The sequence below is a fragment of the Thermobia domestica genome, chromosome 4 (assembly GCF_964235325.1).
Source record: "Thermobia domestica chromosome 4, izTheDome1.hap1.1, whole genome shotgun sequence".
In the NCBI taxonomy this organism is placed as follows: domain Eukaryota; kingdom Metazoa; phylum Arthropoda; class Insecta; order Zygentoma; family Lepismatidae; genus Thermobia; species Thermobia domestica.
In genome coordinates, this window is record NC_137457.1 from 16,493,453 (window position 1) to 16,517,354 (window position 23,902).

Sequence of the window (23,902 nt, forward strand, 5' to 3'; positions counted from 1 at the left end):
TTAACTTTGTGGGGGCCACTAGGTTCACAAAGTCATGCACGGGTCCGGTATGCAATAAATGCGGTAATATTGCATGGTGGATCCGGGCGGGGTGTAGCTGGGGGACCCGCAAGGTAAACAACAGTGCAAGGCTATTAAGACGGTAAAGTTTCTAACCACTAAAATAAAAGCATTGGATTATCACATGCACATCTATTTGTATTTTAACTACAAAGTAGTTTAATGCATCAGTGTGTTATAAACGAAATACCGCCACAAAATGGCTTTTCCGAACATGAATGAGCAAGCATTGAACTCAATACCGCTACAAAATGGCGCCCGAACAGGGACTAATTTGACCTTTAGTTACATATATTGTGCTTATGTGTGACTTCGTGTGGGTTAAACATTGAGTTGATTTAGTATGCACTAACGGTATTTTTAGTATTAGTGTTATTTTTTTCATAATTGTGTGTATTTAAATTGTCAACATGTCTGAGAGCGAAAACCTCAATTTACAAACATTGTTTAAGGCAATTAAAGAATTGTCAGTGAATGTAGATCAAAAATTTGAATAATCAAACACAGATTTGACAGAAAAATTTGAAAGATCTACTGCGGAATTACAAGATAAGTTAGATAGAATTACAGAAAAAAATAAAGTTGGTTTCATTTCTATTAATAAGAAAGTTACGGAAGAGATAGAGAATTTACGTTCCGACTTTGAGTAAAAGTTTCAAATTGAGGTAGGAAAAGTAAAACGTTCTTGCGAAGAAAATTTTGCGAAATACACAGAACAAATACAATACGAAATCAATAAATGTATCGTAGAATTAGAGTCTGTTGTCGAAAAGTTAAACGTTATGGAACAACGAAACGAAGAATTTTCGGAATGTATAAACGCTTTTGATGACTCTTTAATTACGCTTAGTCAAAGACAAAATAAGTGTGAAATCAGAATAGGTACATTGAATGGTCAACTAGAGTCTTTAGAAAGTCAAGTAGATCGTGTGCATAGTGAACTCGTTGAAAAGACGAATAAATGTGAAAATTGGATGTCAAAACTTCAGGAGGTAGTCAATCTAGTACTGCATGCGAAACTACAGTAAGATCGCAAAAATCAGTGGAAGAAACGCAGATTGACATTAGTAGCAGAGTTGAGGCTATTGTTAACGATGTAGAACAAATAAAACAATCTCTTGTAGAAAGTCAGGTAAAAAACTTCCCACATTCTAATCACGTTTTTCCGAAAGTTCGAGTTAAAAAAGAAAAAAATAGACGATCACACCGACAAAGATAACCGTAGAGGTACTTCAAAGTATTATGATTCTGGTAGTAGTACTCTTGAATTTAGTAGTTCTAATGAGGAATGTATATCACGTTCTTTTCAAAATCGGCGGAAAAGAAAAAGGACAGAATTAGGTAGAAAAGTTTCTGTGAATCTTAGAGATTTAAATGGATTTGAAAATTTTTCAGGCCATGAGAATAAACTTACCGCGACTGCATTTTTGAAAAAGTTCCAAGATCAGGTTTCAATCATGAATATTCGAAGTAGCCAATATTTAGATATTATAAAGTTTTTACTTACGGGATCCGCGTACAATTGGTATATTAACAATTGTTCCTCCTTTGATACATTTAAAAAGTTCAAGAAGAAATTTAAGGCTGAATTCGAGAACGAACAAGTGCAAGCAAGTAAGTTAATGGTGCTTCAAAATAAACCGTATGATCTGAAAACAGACGGAACCGTATACAACTTTGTCTCTTATAGATGCAATAAAATAGAGGAAATCAACCCTGATATTAAAGAACCACTTGCTATCAGTATGGTGCTGAATTTAATTCCACCATATTTCAGACGTCAACTCACTACTCTTACCACATTAACTTTGTCAACCGTGTTACAAGATATTCAGAAACTGGAAGCCATTCCTAGATCTGATACTAGAGGGGGATCTATGTAAGTTTGGGAAAATTAATCACGTGACATCCACTAATAGTAATTCGAATGAGAATCAAAAGAAACGTAAGAATAATGGAAACGGTAACAGATTTTCACGTGAAAATACTCAGCAAAATAAAAATAACAAGCGTAAACGCGGATTTAAGAAAAACAAACGCTATAATAATGATGAAGTGCATTCTGATGCGCATTCTTGCAGTTGTAGTCAGGAAATCCCACCTAGAGTGAATTCCCCAGTGGGTAATCAGTTTTATCAGTCCTCAAATGGGAACAATCAACCTGTAAATACGAATGGTAATGTTAGAATGCATTTTCCTAATGGCCAAATGCCTGGAAATTCACCAGTTTTTCCAAATTTTGTAAATCAAGGAAATGTTAGGTCTCCAAGACCTTTCGTAAATTCCACTCCTTTTAATTCAAACAGACAAGTTCGTTTTCCGCACCCAAACTAAATTCTTTCTGTGTGGAGGGTGCTCATCACAGGGAAATCAGTAAAAGTTTTGGTAATAACGTAAATGCACTCACTAATGGTTGTCCTACTGTGTATGTTACTATTGAAAGGAAGCTTTTAAATGTTGTTCAATGGGACAGTGATGAAAGTTCATCCGAGGATGAAGGGGAAAGTAATAGAAATTGTAAACAAATTGTTTCGTCACAGGCTACTGCAGAGATAAAGGTAAAAATATTTAATGAAGAATTTTACGCTTTGTGCGACTGTGGAGCTTCTGCTAGCCTGCTCAGCTTTAAATCGTGGAAATCTATTTCTGCCATTGTTTCTAATGCTAAATTAAACACCTCTTCCCGTATTGTGCTTGTTGATTATTCTGGTAAAAGAATGAAATCAGTAAAAGGTGAAATTATCCTCTGTTTAGAAATAGGGCCTGTGATATATGACGTATGGTTTCTGGTTGTAAATGATTTAAATTGTTCTTGTTTGTTATGTCGAGATTTTCTTACTTTAGCGAATGCAAAGATAGATTTTGCTGAGAAAATTGTTTTGTTAGGCCACGGCCTGAATGTCGTTAGTGTACCTATGAAGAAGGGAATTGACAGGGTTGATTGTTATTCGCCTTTTTCTGGGAATAGTAACCAAGTTAAAATTTTGACAAGGCAAAAGGGAGAAGATCAGGAGTTTGAGTCTGTAAACAATGTAAAAATCACTAATTTTGATGATTCAGAAATTTCTTGTGAAAGTGAGTCTGAAGACGTTAGCCACCCTTTAGAAAGTAAATTTCCCGTTATAAAGAATTTGGTTAAGCAAAAACAACAATGTATGACTGAATGGTTAAATGAAATTAATGAAAGAGATAAAATATATGAGCAATGCGCATTTACGTGAAAAATACCAAAATCCAGTTGTAATTAGTGAATCTTTGAAAGAATTAAATTTCGATTTAGTACAGAAATCAAAATTTTTGTATGAGTTGTATGGAAAACAGATTAGTGACATTGAAAATGAAATAAAAGAATCTAATGGTATGTACAAAATCAATTTTCTAAATCAAACTAATCCAAAAACTGTAGTAGAAAATAATAGTCCAGAAACTGAACATTTTCCTTCTGTAGATGACATTAAAGAAAAAGTAAATGAAATTGTTGATCTTGATAACTAACAAAAACAACAACTTTATAATTTGTTGATTAAACATAGATGTGTGTTCAGTGATGTGCCAGGTAAATGTAATCGTTTCGAATACAGTATCGAAGTTGACACTGACAAACCAATAGTTAAGAGACAGTATCCCTTACCTTTTAAATTTAAAGATAACATAGAAAAACAAATAAAAGAATGGCTTGAAAACGGAGTTGTAGAAGAGTGTGTGTCTATTCACGCTCATCCGTTGTTATGTGTAGCAAAAAAGAATACATCAAAATTGCGTACTGTAGTCGATTTGACTTCCTTGAATAAGCATGTAAAATTTAAACAGTTAAAAGTAAATAAGATTGATTACCTATTATTAAAGTTTCAAGGTGTTCAATTTATTAGTTGTCTTGATTTGGTTGGATCCTATTTGCAAGTCAATCTTTCTGATAAATGTAGACCTTACGCCGCTTTTTACTGGAATGGCAAAATGTACCAATTTGCACGTGTTCCTTTTGGATACTTAAATGGGTCTGTAGCTTTTATGAATTGTTTACAAACAGTGTTAGGTTCCGGATTGTATGATCAACTGGTCTTTTATGTCGATGACGTCTCAGTACCGACAATGTCTTTCGAAGAAGAAATTTGTTTGTTAGATGAAATATTTACTAAAGTACATGAAGCAGGAATGACGTTGAATCTTTAAAAATGTTCATTTTGTAACACAAAATTTAATTTTTTGGATTTTAATGTAAATTCTCAAGGCATAACAAAAGATCCATCGTACGTACAATGTATAAAAGATATCCCACGCCCTAGAAATTTGAAAGAATTACAACGAGTACTTGGTTTATTTCAATGTGTTCTAAATTTGTTAGTAATTTTGCACATAAAGCTGAACCTTTGTTTGCTCTTTTGAGAAAGAAAAAAAATGGGTATGGGATGATGAGTGTGAAAGTAGTTTTCAACAATTGAAACATGATTTAGCTCAAGAAGTGTTGTTAGCTCATCCTCGTTTAGATTATAACTTTTGTATCATTACAGATTGTAGTTCAGTGGCTTTAGGAAATATTTTATTTCAGGAAATTGATGGCGAACGCTCTTTTCTTGGGTTTCGTAGTAGAACTTTAAAACAAGCTGAAAAAAATTACACGACTGAAAAAGAGGCTTTATCGATTGTTGTTGCTTTAAGAAAATGAGGTCAATTGTTGTATGGTAGACATATAAAAATTTACACTGATCACCATTCTTTAGTATACCTCCATAACACAAGAAATTGGAATTCACGTTTAGCGAGTTGGAGTATTGAAATTCAAGGATTTGAGGTAGAAATGATTTATATCAAGGCTAAAGATAATCAGGCGAGTGATGCTCTCACGGATAATATTACAATCAAAAGTTGAACAACATGAAATGTGCAAATTTGAGGTTTTGCCGTCATGTTTTGGAAATCTTACTGTTGAAGAATTGAGAATCAAACAACTAGAACATCCAGAGTATAAAAAAATAATTCAGTTTTTGCGTAATCCTAATGACCCGTATGTAAAAGTGAAAAATAGAAACATTGAAAGCTTTTATGAGTTAAGCAATGATGTTTTGTTGAATAGAAATTATCATTTTCTAGACTCTTGGAGAATTTGTATACCTCCTTCCATGGTTCCCGAAATTTTTAAGTACGTTCATGAACAAGGTCATTTTGGTGCTGAAAAAACAATTGCATTTATTAAAGGAGTGTGTTATTGGAAGTCATTGAGAAGAGACGTTATTGATTTTATAAGCGATTGTATGGATTGTAAATTGACAAAAGCTGAAACATCACCTCCGGCTAAACCTTTGCAGACGGTAGCAGTAAAAAACATACGAGATATGCTTTCTATTGATATTCTAGGGCCGTATCTAGCTTCTCAAAATGGAAACAAGTTTGCTTTGTCAGTTTTAGATGTTTTCCGTAGATATTATGTAATGTTTCCTATGAGAAATGCAACAGCAAGATGTGTTTTAAAATGTTTAGAACATTATTTTCCACTTTTGGGTGTTCCATTGTCAGTCTTAGTAGATAATGGTAGTTGTTTTATTTCTAGTGAAAGAAAAAATGAAAGAATATGGGATTAAAATCCATTATGTTAGTCCGTACCATCCAGAGTTCTGTTGTGGAGAGAATCCATAGGGAAACTAATCGTTTGTTTAAATTGTTGTGCAATGATAACCATGTTACATGGGAGAAGTATATTCCCCAAATTGTTATTTTACTAAACTATTCTGTATGTAGCAGTTTAGAAGTAAGTCCAGCAAGTCTTCATCTCAATGTAAAACCGCAATATTCTGTGTTTCGGCATTTTGGAATAGTTATAAATGTGAGTATGATAAAAATGAACCTCTAAATTGGAAAAATAGACTCATAATGGCCGATTTTCGTAGAAAAGAAAACATTAGAAAAAGAAATGAAAAATACAATAAAACACAAGATGGTAAATATGTTATAAAAGAAAATGATTTGGTTTTTCTGCTTCAGAGTCATCTTAGTTCAGCTGTAGATAAGAAAATTAGCAAGTTTTTCCATCTGTACAAGGGACCTTTACTATGTAAACAAAAGGTTACAGATAAAGTGTTTGAACTGATGGACCCACTTACTGGTGAATTTTTAGGAATTCATTCAATAGATCGTATGAAAGTTTGGAAACCCACTTCAAAAACTAAACAACTTTGGATAGAACTTGCCAAAAAACATGTACACGAAAAAGAATTAGAGTCCCTAACTCCAAATTGTCTAAAAGTAGATTCGTGTGAACCTGAAACAACAATTCATGTGAATTTTAATGATGTTGTGAAAGTAGATTTATCTGTATTTAACCGTAGCAAGAGTCGGAACGAAAACATCGAAAAGTTAGTGAAAAGATTGATAGAATGTGATAATTATTTGAAATATTTAACAGATGAACTTAATTGTTCCAGTTATTCTTTGTCGTTTACACTAAACCATCTTGTAAATCCTAAACTTAGTAAGTTGGAATAATAAAAAAAAGTATATACACTTCGATACGTTTATATATCGTTATGGCGTTAGTAGGCGTCCGTGACCTACTATGTGATTTCCGGACGGCCGAAGCCTTTTATTAAATAAGGAATAATATGCCAAGTGGCTTGCCAAGGCATGAGATGAGGTTCCCTCCCATTTTGGGTAATTTCATATTTGTTTAAAGCCCGGAGTAGGCTATTTTCGTATTGTGCCCCTCTATATTCTTTTTAACATTAACCTTTATTCTATCTTTTAATCCTCATCTCGGGGAGGGCAAATAGATAATAATAATAATGTGGGTGGTATCTTCCAAATTTAGGAGGGCAGGCACTGTAAAAGTGTAATCGTCTGACAAACCATCCACTGTTCGGTCCATTCCTGGTTAACTTCTAACCGGAATGTAATAAATGTAGAGTATTATAATTATTAGTATTGTTGTAGTTGTAAGTGTGATGTATTTGATATTTTGAAAATGTTTACTTGTCTTTTTATTGAAATTTGATTTATATGTGATATTTTCGTGTTGTATTAGTACCATGCTATTGATTCTTATGTTGATTAAATTTTATATTTTGAAATATGATATTGTTTCAGTGATAAAAGTTTCATCCAGTTATGTATTAGTGAAATATATACATGTATGTATGCAAATTTTATTGTTTCAAATGGTGTATTGAAATAATTTTGTTTTATGAATATCATAGAAAATATTGTTCATTGAGTAAAAAAAATAAATAAAAATAAACTTAATTACAATCGAGTTAGATATTATATAAGTAATTGTGTTATGTAATAATGTTAAGTATCTTGTAATGCATTAACCTTTATTTTACGGCTTGTCAGTACACTGCCAGAATAGTAAATCCGTTCTTTTCCGCGTGGCACTGTACTGACACAGGCGAAAGGTCTACTTTGACCCGCGAGCACACCGGTTGAGAACCAACGTTTTTGGCTCCTTTCACTATGGACTATCTCTTCATACAATAAGGCACATCATTTAAAAAAAATATGTGTGCTCGCGGGTCAAAGTAAACATTTCGCCTGTGTCAGTACAGTGCCACGCGGGAAAGAACGGATTTACTATTCTGGCAGTGTACTGACAGCCGTAAAATAAAGGTTAATAATTATTTTTGACTAAGTGTTTGAGTTAGTGCATACTAAATAATAATACATCATGTTAAGTAATACTAAATAACACATCATGTTAAATAATACTAAATATTATTGAATAAAATTAACCAAAAGTAATAGTATGTTAAATTTGTGATTTCATGCTGTGTAGGAAATAATGTGAATGAAAATTATTAGTGAATATTGATGTGTTTACTTCCCTTTACGAAGACGTTTATTCAAACGCGTACCGCGGTAATTACAGGGCCTATAACAAAAATTCAATCGTATGATTAGAACATTAATAATTATATAAACGTTAATAATGTTCAGTTGAATTATATACATAAATTTCCATATATGCATGAAATCTTGCATTTTCTTTGATCACCCGTATGCATGAGAACGAAATGTTCTAAGTAAACCAAATAATATATGTTTAGCTCATAAGTATATTTAAATATTTATTGTCAAGGTGGTAATTACAACTCAATATAGTGCCCTTTCGCTAAGTTACACGAGCATGTATTAGTCTCCGAATCCTGGAAAGTAAGTTGGAAGCGATGGTTGTGATAGATTAACTTTGTGGGGGCCACTAGGTGTATCCGTGCACGGGTCCGGTATGCAATAAATGCGGTAATATTGCATGGCGGATCCGGGCGGGGTGTAGCTGGGGGGACCCGCAAGGTAAACAACAGTGCAAGGCTATCAAGACGGTAAAGTTTCTAACCACTAAAATAAAAGCATTGGATTATCACATGCACATCCATTTGTATTTTAACTACAAAGTAGTGGAATGCATCAGTGTGTTATAAACGAAATACCGCCACGAAATGGCTTTTCCAAACATGAAGGAGCAAGCATTGAACTCAATACCGCTACAACCTTGTGAAGAAGAGAGAAAGGGAGGAATAAGAAGAAATACCAACAAAACCAGAAAAGAAAACAAAAGAAACAAAAATATTTGTTCCTCTATTTTGATTGCTCTCAGTCGTTTTACATAATTGAAACAAATGGCAAAAAATTTTGCAAATGTAAAGGTTGGTACCCCTCTGCATAAAATTGTTTTATAAAGATGATGAAGTAAAATTTATGGGAGAGTTTATTTCGGATTTCATAGTCATATAACATAAACGGATTCCACTTTACCTATGGAATGAAAAAGAACGACTTTTTCTGGAAATTTGGAAAATCAGAACCGATTTTTGTTCTGACAATATGTGACTTTGACAACATGCGCACTTACAAATCAATATACTTAACGTCTTCTAGTGGTTGCCACAATCTTGTGGAATGTAGTGGGTGCAAAAATGATAATCGTCTGTATATATATATATTTCATTTAAAACCTTCAGTGCATTGTGCAAACATTTCGTTGCAAATACACTGAATATTGTTAAATACCAGTTTACAACGACATACAAGTTTAGAAGTACTGATCGTGGGCATAGAGAAAATATTTTTTCGAAAGTTAATTTTCAAACATCATAAAATGTTTTTGTTTTTCCTGATTCTGAGATTTTAAAAATCTTTTATATATGTCTAGAGTTTCAAGAGGATGTTAGTACGCAGTGTCAGGTTTCTATGTACAGCATTTAATATTCCTGGGAATGAATGATTTACTTATCGTAGGGTTTAGTATGATGGTTCTTCTTTATACTTTAATTATATAATATAGCAATATAAACAAATGAAAATAAGAGTATAGTACTATTTCATTTTCTTAAAAATAAGCTTCCCTCATCGGGCATAAAACATTATTTCAGACGTATAATGACAACACAAAATGGGTCTTAATTTTCTATTATTACCAGTTAATGGTCTTCGTGAAAGAAAAGAGAGAAATAATAATTTTGAAGTTGAGTTTTCTCATTAATTTTTAACTTTCAAGAATGTTTTCATCTGATTACGATCTTTTGCCTTCCCCTTCACATGTTTCAAGAATATTTGCCCACATTATGAACAAAATCTCAATTTTTTAGCTTTTCATATTTAGCAGTAAATAATTGTTAAATTATTGTACGCTTCTCTTAAATTCTGAATGGATGTATATCCCATGTTCTTATTTCAAATTATCAATAAGCTTTCCTTGCTTTCAGTTGTCTGGTATTGCTTACGTTATACTTTATTAACTAGTCTCAGCCCAGTTAAGGGTACCACCCACAGTAACACGCGTTTCCTCAGCCTACGTCCTCGCATCTCATGTGTATCATCCTTGGCGTTTTAATACTCTGCTTCATCAGTCGCATTTTTAATATAACAACATACGAAAAGAAGGGAGTCATATTCTTGAGACTGCTCAGGAAATTCATCTCTGAATGATTACAATTTGTTGATGTTCTGATTTGGTATATAGTACACAACCCTTTGCAAACAAAGAAGATGAAACAAAATTTAACTATTAAGAATAACTGCAGTAGTGATTACGTAAGATCAGTAATCGTTTAGATTATCATTATAGGAACGTTAATAAAAACTGCAATCCTACCGCAAGTGCCTAAACATTTTAGGGTGTAGAAGAGTTTCCACTTAAATAACATGGGAATGGTCTTTCAATTCTTCATAAAACCACTCTTAAATAACCCTACAAGAAGTGTCTAATAATTAGGGGGGTAGGAGTTAATTTTTTCTTCTTCCCATTTTGTTCCTCTTCCCATTTGTTCCTCTTCCCATCTAACAGTATCCTATTTTAGCAATTCCCCTCTGCCTTAGTCCCAAGAGTCTACAATCGCACCGAAATTCATACTTCTAATGCTGCTTGAAGTGCATAAAGGTTTAGGTGTGTAGAATATGACCCACATAAATAACGTTGGAAATATTTTTCAATTGTCGATAAAACCACTCTAAATTTGAGGATTTCATTTTCGGTGATTTATTTAGATGATGAATTTCAAGATTTTATTCCAGTATGAAGTACATAAAACGAGATTACATTTCAAAAAATGCTTATTTAAATACATGCGGAACGTATTCATCGGAGTTTGGACCCGTTAAAATATATATATATATATATATATATATATATATATATATATATATATATATATATATATATTATAAGAATTTTGACAATTTTCTAGTGGGCTAGCCCTGAAAAGCTACAATTGTGCCATATTTAATCATTGTAACCATACGTAAAGTGCCCAATATTTTTGAGATGTCGAATGTGTGCCATATAAATAAAACGGAAGATTGCCCGTTAAATGCCAAAAATTTGAATATTTTTTTCTTGGTGATTTACTTACGTAACGCTAACGAGTGGTATTTAATCTATAAGTAAACATATGAATCATTAAATTTAGAAATATATCAGAGATTATTATAAAAATGTAGAAACAGCACACCCAGTACAGATGGTACAAAATATATTCATGTTCATACATTTCTCTAGGTCTTGGATTTTCAAGTAGCTCTACATTCTATGGATAGTCAACTCTTTCAGAAGACAACATGCCAAGACCAAATTAAAGTAGTGTATAGAAATTTTCTAGAAACGTTTTCTGACATTAGCAATCAAGTGTGACTTCAAATTTAGAAGATAGTGTATTTATCCCTCAAAAAATAAATATCGTTTGGAGTAGTATTTTAAGAATTATTAAATTACAAACATAGACTCTGGCTTATTTTGTTTAATTAGTTACCTTTGACTAATTTGTTTCTGTTTTGAAAAGACACTGAAATTTAGAGTTACACTGTACTTGTAATTCCTAGAAGTACCTAGAAGAACATTACTTTTATGTAACATTTGTAACCAAAGTTCCATTAGTATTAAAGTTAGAAATAATAAGCAAAGTAATTGGTACAACTGACGAAAGGTGAAAGTGGAACTCGAGTAGCAGTCGAAACCATTGCGGAAAGTAATTTAAATTTAATTTTAACTATATATCATAACTAAACAAAGTTGCTTTACTAGTTTAGTGTATCATACATCTTAGCTGAAAACCTAGTTTGGACGTTTCCGTAATACAGATATACATAACATAGCTCGTGTCACGCACTCGTATGTTGAAAGTATTGGAAAATCATGTACATGGCGTTTTTAGAAAACCTTGTACATCTTATTTATGTAGAGGGTGAAACTGAAAAATTTCCACAAACTCCGTGAGGTGTTTAGTCACACCAAAAAGAGAAAAAAGACAAAAAATTCTCTTGCATATTGTCGAATCCCACGTCGTTTAAGAGTGACAAGGTTGTCAACTTGTAATCGAAAATCGAACCGTGACAATTGGAACGGAATAGGAAGCTCTACACACACTTGGATAATAATTCTTCACTTCAAAAGAAGAGAAAAGGTTCTGTTGCATGTTGTCGAACTCAGCGTCATGTACGAGTGACGGGCTGTATATTTGGGAGCGAAACTAGAATTCTGACAATCGGAACAAAATAAATATGTGTACATCAATGTACCATGTAAGAGGATTTTTCTTCTCATGTAACGAGCGACTTACCGAAGTACATCCCGTACGTGACGTGGAATTCGACAGGACGTTTTGTCTTCATTTGATGTCACGAATTATCTCCCGAGGTATGCGTACATCCTTCTGTTCTGTTTCAATTATAGCGATTCGATTTCCCGATTCCAAGTTGGCAACCCTGTCACTCTTACACGATGCAGACTTCGACAATATCCAAAATGACTTTTTGTCTTTAGATGTCGTAAATCACCTCCCGGTGTTTTTGAATATATTTCTTGTTCGCTATATATATATAATGTACTTTTTCTCTTATTTTGATGGAAGGAATCAGCTCTCACAGTTTGTCGGTATAGTTCAATGACACCCTGCATAAATATATTTCAGATTCTTATATATATGTGTAATGTACGGGGAGTCTCATCCAGCTTTGCAGTTTGAATATATATTTCAAAAATGTGCATAGTTTTGACTAAGTAAACCTATAGTGAGATATATATTTTCAAGCAAATGGTTTAAAAGTGTTTTCAACCAGTTCAGCGTTATTGCAGTAGTATATCGTAGAGGGTAAACGTACTTAATGCTAAAATGAATCCAATCCGAAGAGCAGGGATGCCGTGATTCAATGGGATTTTTTTAAAGTTCCTTATAGAAGAGTGGGAATGAACAAATGATTGAAGGAAAAGAAAGATGTCGCATTGCATCACTTCAATGCTGTATAGCAAGACAAGGTTTGTTTCAGTGGCGGATATTTACACATGTGATAGCAGACTACCAACCATTCCAATCACTTGCAAAATCATATATGAATGCGTCGTAGCGGCGACTGCAACCATATCAAGAATGATTTGTTTCTTCCTTTAAAGGCAAGAGTTCTGCCAGACCATAACCCTTTATCACATCTTGACAGCTGCAATAAAATCTCATCTGGCGTCAAATTGTGCTCTGTAACGAAAGGCTTAATTTTATTAAATCATCAGCGATGGTTGAAGAAGAGCTGTCATACTAAAATCGGCTCTTGTTTTAAACCCTTAAAACCAGACACAAAATTATTCTTTTCTTTGCTTGGCATGTTGCCGCAGTCGATAAAGAGACGGTTTGTATACTGCTTCTGTTCCGGGTTTCAGTATCTTCGAGGTACTGCATGTTTTCTTTTTTCTTCCGTGTCTCTCTCTTTCACGACCGACGACTTAAGCTGTACGTGAACATTTCTCTTAAGAAATAACGGGAAATAATTTTTTCCACTTCAACGAAAAAAAACTTTTCAAGTGAACACTCTGCATATATATATATATATATATATATATATATATATATATATATATATATATATATATATATATATATATATATATAGTTAATGCTATATACAGCCATGATGTCCTCAATTGCTTTGCTTCTTGTAAACACTTATAATTTCGAGCTTTTAAAAATAATGTAACGACTCGAGAAATTGGGATCATATTGAGGTGTTCAATATTTAATGCTTTTAGAGGACTCGAGATTCAGAATAGTTCCATCGTTTGGAAAACGCCGAATTTTTCTAACACTTCAAATATCTCGAATTCTTTAACTGCTTTGAAAATTCCTAGCGTCTCGAACACTTCGAGTGCCTGAGAACGTTTCGAGATTCTAGAAACTTTGATAAAATTAAAATAATTTATCGGAGAAACAATTTTTAAATTTTATGTAATTGTTATCAGCTACTCGATTATCTTAACAGTCCTTTCGGAAATTCCTCGATTCATTCTAACAGTTTCGATGTTTAAACACTTGGAGTGTTTCAAAGATTTTGCGAACATCTATCGCCTCGAACACTTCGAGTGCGTAGATTTTGAGGGTCCCAAATGTTGAAATGATAATTAAAATTCTTTATCGAAGGAAGGCTCTTGAAATTTTACGGGATTAATATCGGTTTCTCGATTATCGAAACAGTCCTAACATACCTAGTGAGATTTGAGGGGGACCTCAGGTCCGCGAATCTTTTTAGGTGAAAATTACTCTGGTTGATTGTCAACATGCACACAGAAAATGATCATAAAAGTGCGTGATGTGATTCGCGAATTCAGAAGGTAGACAATTTATGATGTTTATAACAGACCTCAAATGTCGCACTGTACATGTCAACGAATTCTATCCGATGCGTGCAGTGAGCTGCAACAGAGAGTTCGAAAATCTTCAAACATCTTATCCTGAGTCAACAATTGATGCATCTTGAGCCTATGGTTATGACCTGGAAACGAGGCAGCAATCATCACAATGGAAAATCGCATCTCTCCAAGGCTTAAGAAAGCTCGTCAAGTTGGAACCAGAATCAAATCGATGAAGATATTTTTTTTTTTACCGAGGTTCGCAGAATATGGCATAAGGTGCTTTTTCCACATGGTCATAATGTCAACGGGAAATTTTACTTCGAAATTTTGAAGAAACTGAAGGTGATGTTTGGCGCAAACGGCCAGAATTGTGGCAAAAAAAAAAAAAGACTTGAGGCACCATGAAAACGCGCTTGCCCACATCTCGCTAACTTTGACGGAATTTCTGTCCTAAAACAACATAGCGACAATCCTCACTATTTGCCTGACCTAGCTCCGTACAACTAACACTTCTTCCTGAACATGAATCTCGCGTTGGGAATTCTAAGTTTTGAGAGCGTTGAAGATATCCAAGTGGAATCACAATGGATCCTGAATACTATTTACCCTGCTGAGTTTCAGGAGTGCTTCCAAAAGTGGGAACAACTCTGTTATCGTTGGATACATGCCGGAGGGTCTACTTGTTAAGATAACGGACGACATTGGGACATAAGTACAGTTTTCTCATTTTAAAATGATATTCTCGTATATTTTGTATACTGCTGCGTATTTGGATGTAGATGTATAAATATCTATTCCATCTTAACTCCGTTATATCTGCAGAATTTTTAAACGAACGTAATTGAATTGACTTTTTGAGCATAGATATTTTCTAAATGAAGCTGGGATTTCCATCTATTAATTTCATTAATGGCGTATTATGTGGGGTTAAAGTGTTTCAAAATGTATATGAAAGTTGAGTATTTCTGTAGTTTTGTCATTACATTTTCATTGCAGAAAATATTCGAAGAAGATAGGGTATTGAAATATTTTACATGAACATGTATTCCCCATGACAAGGACGTACATTGCAGCTATTTTAGCATGCAAATTGCAATGTAAACAATTTCCACGTAACAAATACTTTTAGGAATTACCCGTATCTCAATACAAAGTTCAACATAAAAGATTGAAATAACACCGAAATATTTTTCTCCGAACAAACAAATTGCATCGGGAGGGGAAAAAAATAAATTAGAAGTGAAATTTTTGTTGATAGGCAAAATTAGTATTTGTAAATAAACTAGATGAAATACATGTTTGTACATCATGTTCTGAAATCGTCGATGTATTCAAAATCGTACATTATGGAAACCAATATAGATCTATTTTTTTTACGGGCTGTGTACAACTTTATTTTTTTGTTACGTATTTGAAATATGTTGAGCAATGAGTGGAAGTCTTTACTTATCCGATTAAGTCTTGTTTCATATAGTCGAGCTAAACACAACACACTCAGCGGTGCTATGTGATCAAAATTTTGTAAGAAAACAAACACGTGACAGGTTCTACAAGTGTGTTTTTATTAGAATTCCAGTCCTTGTCTGATTAAGACCCGGTTACGCTGTTGAAACTGTTACGTGTTTGTGTTTTTATATATTTTCATCACATAACCTTTATCGGGGTGCTTTAGTGTTCAGTTTGAGAATCTATACAATTATAAATTCGTTCTACTTGAATGTCAAAATACAAAGTACTTTCAAAAAGGGAAAATTTTAATGCCAACGCCCGCGCTCTGATAAGAAATTCACGGGATTCGTTGTTTTCTTACGAACGATTATCTCTTACGGAAGAGAGTTATTAGAACAGTATTTTTTGTTATCGAGAAACCATAAAACTTAGAATACAGTAGTAGTTCAAGGCGGCGTAAATGCTTTTCCAATTCAAACAGAAAATGGCAAAATGTTAGAAATATTTCTCTAAAGATAGGGCTTATTTTATACTAACGAATCTGCAATTTGTATGTCTTTGAATTATGGTAAGTAATGAATCGTTACAGACCACTTTGTTTCTTTTTGAAATATGGATAAATAATGAATCATTAGAGACTACTGCTGGAACATTTTTTAAATTGAACGCGTTCAAAAGCTTTTATAATTGTGGGTGAACTATAATAAAGTCAAGCTTCACCCAAAAGTCGAAAAGATAAGAGCGTTTTCACAGATAGAATAGAAAAAATGAAATGAAATCTTTGAGTTTTACGTCCCACGGTTATGCCGGTTAGGCTAAAGGAGACGGTGATGATGAGTAATGAATGAAATGGTGGAATGAAGAAAGTGGGAGGAAACGGGAGAACCCCGAGAAAACCCACGCACACGGACAGATAGAATAGAGTAAACGGAAGATAGCTACTAATTTCTTCCTGCCCAAATAGTAAACCTTACCTACTCTGAGTCAACTTTTATGATCCTGGTAACATATCCTGGATCCTGATCCTGTCTTTTCGGAAACAGAAAGACAGAAAAATGTATAACAGGAAAGAACACGGGATTTTCAGAATTAACCATAGCTTGAGTGCAGTATCTAATACGCTTTTTCTTTACAGCATCCAGAACATCCACGTGTTCTCCATCAATCAATACTATGAACTTCCCTTTTTCACATTTCTACTAATATCGTAACTTAAGGCGGTTTATTTTTATCAAACAAATCTATATTCTGTCGGAGAACCTATTAGTCTAGCGTTATTTAGGAATATGTCAGGCATTTTCTGCTCTCTATAGTTTATTTTTTTTTAATTTCAGCGTTTATAAATGTATTAATTTGATAACGGGAAGGTCGTTGCAAAACAAAAGTTCCGCAGTCTATATATAAGTTAAAGAAAAGTAAATGAGAGTAAATTTCTATTCGTATTTCGGAATGTTGCTGTCGAACGTTTTTCGTTGTGGTATTCGTATTCATTTTATTCAATTAACACCGTCTTCTCTCAGTGCATCATCAAATGCTCATCATATGAGTTCTTTTGAAAATGCGAAACTAGTAATGTTCTACAGCAAGCCAGTTTCTTTTTCTAACTATATTGTACGTAAATAATAGTGTAATTTTGCATTTTATGTTGCTGTTTATTTAGTTTTATTTTCACTTTTTAATAAATTGGTTTCAGGTTAACATCATCTAATGTTTTGGCGAAGCGCACATTGACAAACATACGAGAGATTCCTCGTTCGAGAAAGAACATTGGGAAGGGATCTAATTGCAAATGGTATTTATCAAGAAACGTCTTACATCATAATAATAAAAGATTTCATGAATGTGGAATATGTGGTAAAGCATTTGGTATAAAATCAAGTTTGATTAGGCACATGTTTGTGCATACCGGTGAGAAGCCTCTCATTTGTGTGCAGTGTGGGAAGGGATTTACTGAAAAATCTTCATTACGAATTCACATGGTAGTACATACGGGTGAGAAATCGCATACGTGTTCAGAGTGTGGTAAACAATATGGTCAACGATCAAATTTGATTAGACATTTGCTAGTGCACACCGGTGAAAGACCTCATGTGTGTGAGGAATGTGGAAAAGGATTTACTGAAAAGTCGTCTTTGCAATTTCATATGGTAGTGCATTCAAACGAGAAGGCTCATGTATGTTCGAAGTGTGGTAAACGGTATGGTTTACGATCAACCCTGACAAGGCACATGTTAGTGCATAGCGGTGAGAGACCTAATAAGTGTGAGGTGTGTGGAAGGGAATTCACTGAAAAATCGTCTTTACGAAGTCACATGGTAGTACATACAGGTGAGAAGAATCATACTTGTTGGGAGTGTGGTAAAACATTTAGTTTAAGATCAAACTTGACACAGCACCTGCACATTCATACTGGTGAAAAACGTTATACATGTGAGGAGTGTGGAAAAGCATTTACTGAGAAATCATATTTGAAAAGCCACATGTCAGTACATAGAGTTGAACGACCTTATATGTGTGGAGAATGTGGGAAAGTGTTTGGTCTACGATCAAGTTTGTTACAACACCAGTTAGTTCATGGCAGTGAGAAACCTCATATTTGTGGACAGTGCTTTAAAGGATTTAAAACTACATCATCTTTAAAAAATCACTTGTTAATACATACAAATAAAAGGCCTTATACGTGTGACGATTGTGGAAAAACATTTGGTCAGAAATCTATATTGAAAAGCCATATGATAACACATACAAGTGCAAAACCTCATTCATGTGGAAACTGTGGTAAAGTGTTTAAATCGAGATCATATTTAATACAACACATGTTGGTACATACCGGCGAAAGACGTTATGCGTGTGATGAGTGTGGTAAAAGATTTAGTGGAAAGTCTACCTTGAAATGCCATATGTTAGTACACAACACTGAAAAATGTCATAGCTGCTGTGAGTGCGGCCGACTGTTTTCATCAACATCAACTTTGAGGAGGCACATGTTAATACATACAGGTCAAAAACCGTACACTTGCATTGTGTGCGGTGAAGAATTTCGTCGAAGGTCACATGTAAGAATCCACATGTTTGTACATACAGGACAAACGTGTCATATATGTTCGGAGTGTGGTAAAGGATTTGGACAACGATCAGGTTTGACGAGACACATGTTACTACATACTGGTAAAAAGCCTCATACTTGCGAGAAGTGTGGGAAGGGATTTACTGAGAATTCAGCTTTACAAATTCACATGTTAGTACATACAGGTGAGAAACCTCATAAATGTGGCGAGTGTGGGAAGAAATTTAGTCAAAAGTCATATTTACCAAGTCATATGCTGATACACATGGATGAAAGACCTATTGCATGTGCGGACTGTGGAAAGAAATTTAGAGGGAAATGTGGTTTGCAAAGACATATATTAACACATAGAGCTAAGAAAAATCAATCATAGGCGACTTATGCCTGAACTATTTCTCGTATAATAATCTTTAAAGACCAGTTGTTCGTAGAGTTTTTTCCAAAAGTTTTGTAATTTCTTACTTTGGAGCAACCATATGTAGTAAATTTGGATTCCTTTGTATTAAACTATTGCGTTGGTAGTGCACCAAAACTAAACATTTAGATATTTAATTTCATTTTAAAACACATTTTTAACTTCAAAATTTTCACCACTGTTCCACAGGATTGGGTAAAAGATCTTGTTTGAAGTCTATATTAGGATATGTGGGTTCTGCTTCTGTGTGCTAAAATTAACTAATAGCAATATATTTTATAAAATCTTTGGTAAGAAGAAAGCGTGTAGAGAATATTCAAATGAACATGGAAAACTTCAGTGTACAGCATATTTCTTTGAGTATAGTATTGAAGAAACTGAACATCAATTAATCGGTTAGAATTTCCGCATGAGAGTTGAAGATTTCGATCTCGTAACTATGAGGATCATTCCAAAATTAATTCAACTATATCATTTTCCTCTAACGAATTTAATCCGAGACAGCCCATGCTAATTTTACACTTAAAAGGCCATAGGGGTGCCTCTGAGGCACCCTGCTGCATATACAAGCTACCTGAACCGCTGCGACCATGTTTATTTTCCCTCATTGATAAGAAAGACTAATCAATACTTTCCTATAGAATCATTTGTCAATGGTAATAAAAAAAAGTATAAAAGAAAAGTACGTATTCCAGTAGGAGCCTCAGAGGAAACCCTTAAGCTTTTATGTTAGTACAAAATGAACCCACAACGATAATTTTTATTTTCCGTTATCGATAAGAAAGACTAGTCACTACTTTGCTATTCAATCATTTGTCAGTGGTAATAAAAATTAACACTATCAAATAATTAGGAAAGTTCAAATTTTAATAAGCGCCTCAGAATCACCCCTTGGGCCTTTACACTAATATAAAAATTATCCTATCTTTTCTGAGGTAAAATAAAAAATGCTTACGAAACGCAATCAGAAGATATATTTCAAAGAGTAGAATTCTAGATCGCTGGACACTTGACGAAATATCTATTAGAAACTATGGCATTAAATGTAGACCAGAGTGCCTCCGAGGCACCCCTTGGGCTGTTTTGGGAAGTATGCAAATTGAAGTTAGTTCATATAGGAAGATGGATGAACACACCACTATAAAGGTATAGGACGTGAAGAAATTGTCGTTTCAAAAGTGATTTACTATCAAAAACAGCAGTATGTAAAAAATTAAAATATATCGTTTCATTATTTTAATTTCTAAATTTTTTAGGCTAATTGAAATTTATTAATTTCAGTCATTTTTTGTTTCAAAATTATATATTTTAGAGTAATATTTAGTTAAATTTTAATGTCTAAATATGTTAATTTTAATTATTATATTTAGGTATTTAAATTTTAATTAAATTTCAAATGCACACAAATGGAAATTTATTGAATTATTAGGGAATTTTTAGTATAGTGTGTTTGCCTCACTCCATTAGACGAGAGAGAAAGAAAAAATAAAATTAAGGATGTTATTCTATAATCGCTAAAAAAATTCTGCAACCTTTGAGGTCGCGCGCCAATAAGAAAATATAATTTATATCAAACAATTAACGGTGAGATATGATTCGTTGATGAGAACAGAATTGTGGTTAGCCGTACTTTGCTGCAAACAAAGATCGGAGAAAGATGGTTGTCGCGAATGATGACAATGATTGAATGAATTAAGGTATTGTAAAGGCCTTAGTAGTGTGATTGTATGTTGTGATTAGATTATAAGTAAATACTCGGGTATAAATCATACATTATAAAAAACTAGTTAGGCTTAGCCCTGCATACCTAATTAAGTTCCTCTCTCGTCAATTCACTACATCGTTCAATAAATATGGAGTATTTTAGTGTTTGTTTTGATATTTTTAATAAAATTTACATTATATATAAATATATATATATAGACTTCGATAATTCGCGTAATTTTCTACAGCGCTGGAAGAACATGAGGTTTTCACTATTCCCCTTATGTGATATGTTACCAAAATAACATTCTATATTTCAAAAAAGCATGCATCTTTACTACAATAACAACAAATTTCACATTAATTGACAAAGAAATAAATAGCTTGTACCCACCTGTCCCCGCTAAGGATATTTATGGTGATTTTTAATACATTTTTTGTTTTGAAGGGAGGGCTGTAGCCTTACATCAGTCACTGGCACATGCAAGCAGTATCGGAGTATTAAAGCTGTGACATGCGTGATTAATCTGATGCTTACTGGCGTTCCCGAAAGATTTCGAGTTTTGGTAGTAATCCACCCACCACCGTTTTAAGCCCCTTGCCACAGAAGATTGAGCCTTACCCAAAATTATGTTCGATATGACTGCACTAGCAATGCGGATGAATGTTATTGTCTTTTGTAACAAATAATACCCATTTGGCGCAAAATCCATAGCAATAATTATTGGAGAAAACGAGTGTAGGACAAAATCCAAGCGGACAAAATCCAAGAGGACAAAATCCAAGCTAAATTCTGGTAAAGCGGACAAAATCCGAGGAGCAGTATCATGTGCGTAGCTGTGGTATGTGCCTGTGAACACCCTAATTAAATTGTATGTTTGTTTCTTTCTTCAATTGTAATTCATTCTAAAGTTTTATCTGTAATTCTTCAATTTATTGAAATAATATTTCATTTACATTTAAAGAACTGAAAATCCAATAAAATATGTAAGATTGACACAGTAAGAGTGCAGATAAGCTTTAATTACTCATAAAATAGTCTGGTCACTGCTAGGACATGCCCAGGTGAATCCAATTTAGGGCGATCAGAAGTATTTTGAATAAAAAGAGTATACTCACATAAATTCACCAGAAAATGAAAGCACTGGCTAATATCAGAGATAACAAATAACAGCAAACCAGCCCAGTCTTAAAAAGAGTACACTACTTACTTAATTCTATTATATTTATTGAGAATTAAAGTAAAAATAAAATTAAAAAGATATAATTTAGATATAAAAAATACTTCTCTACCCTAAAGTATCTACTTCAGTTACAATTGTCAAAATAACCAATAATATATACATTTTCATTTAGTTTGTCTAGACACATTTTCACATTTCGATTTTCTAGATAACACTTTTACATTATTTAATTCACACACATTATTACATTATTAAAAATACACACTTCATATTTCATAATTATTTGTTTCGAAATATACATAAAACACTACCAACAAACAAATCAAGACTTCTGTATGCCACCTCATAAGAATTGAATTAATATACTCCAATGATTGGTCTCACAATAATATGGTGAGGTCTTAAATGTATTATACTGTATATATATTGAGAAGAAAATACATACTTTTATAATATATTTGTACACACATAATATTTTTACATACTTTCATATGGATGTGAAAGTAATTAAAGCTCATCTGCACTCTTACTGTGACAATCTTACATGTTTTATTGGATTTTCAGTTCTTTAAAAGTAAATGAAATGTTATTTCAATAAATTGAAGAATTACAGATAAAACTTTAGAATGCATGACAATTGAAGAAAGAAACAAACATACAATTTAATTAGGGTGTTCACAGGAACGTATCACAGCTGTGAACATGGTACTGTTCCTTGGATTTTATCCGCTTGGATTTTGTCCCCCTTGTCAGAATTTAGCTTGGATTTTGTCCTCTTGGATTTTATCCGCTTGGATTTTGTCCGCGCCCCGGAGAAAACAGCTTCCAAAATTCAACATTGAATATCCCGTAAGGAAAATGAACTTATGTATTTGCGCCCCAAAAAGGGGAGCTAAACAGTGAGCTTCTCCTGTTTACTTCTCAAATTCGAAACATTCAGGCATTTTTTCAATAAGAATGCCAAAATTTACATTAATAGTGTAAAAACTTCATCTTTTCCTAGCGCTGTAGAAAATTACATGAATTTTATATACTATATATATATATATATATATATATATATATATATATATATATATATATGCGTTAATAAAATGCTAATATGAATATAAATGGCTGAGTAGTGGTGAACGGAAATTAATAGAGTAATATATATATATATATATATATATATATATATATATATATATATATATTTATTTATTAATAGCAGCTAAAATATTGCATATGAAATCTTCACAACTTGACAAAAATAGTGATCGATGGCCTAAAGCATATATATTTCTAATTCAGTGTTAAAGCACGTATATTCGTTTGAGACCCTCTCTTTCTTTGGCTGATATAATAGTAAATGCCTTGCTCTATTGTTGGAGTTTATATGTCCTTTTCAAAGCTTGATCGGTTTAAATTTTAGTATTCGCTTGTTTAGCGATTTCGAATGCGACATAGATGGTGTAGATCAGCGTTTCCCAACCTTTTTCAACTTGCGGCACACTACGGGTGTAACTTGAATTCTCGCGGCACACTCATAGATATTATTATTATTATTATTATTATTATTATTATTTGTAAATATAAAATACCGTTATAATTTTTATTCTGTGATTACTGATCCCTTTCTCACAGAGATGAAAGCTCGATCACTGGTTTTCCCTTATGCTAATTCATTGTGCTTAGTTGTTATTCTAATTTTAAAATAGAAAACAATTGCAATGAAATATAGGAGTCAGATTTTTTAAAATATGTTTTCTTTTTCGAAAACTGTATCCAACCTTTCACTAAGAACGAAGATCACTAAATAACGAACGAACAAACAAATGTCTTGTACTTTTAACTTTGATGTTTTAACCAAAACCGGTGCATATTATTGCAATCACACAACTTGCGATGCATCGAAGTAAAAACACAGCTGTTGAACAAAGTGTTGT

The 23,902-nt window shown here is 33.2% G+C and overlaps 1 protein-coding gene across 4 annotated transcripts in view; it reads left to right on the top strand.

The window, feature by feature from the left end:
* The window catches only part of LOC145683751 (uncharacterized), a 30,532-nt gene extending 11,403 nt beyond the window's left edge, over positions 1–19,129 (top strand). For all 4 annotated transcript variants that reach the window (XM_081755292.1, XM_081755294.1, XM_081755293.1 and 1 more), the window contains exon 3: positions 17,298–19,129. In XM_081755292.1, the coding sequence (XP_081611418.1) occupies positions 17,298–19,044 (1,747 nt within the window). In that variant the 3' untranslated portion in view covers positions 19,045–19,129. The remainder of the gene's footprint in view (positions 1–17,297) is intronic.
* The last annotated feature ends 4,773 nt before the right edge of the window (positions 19,130–23,902 follow it).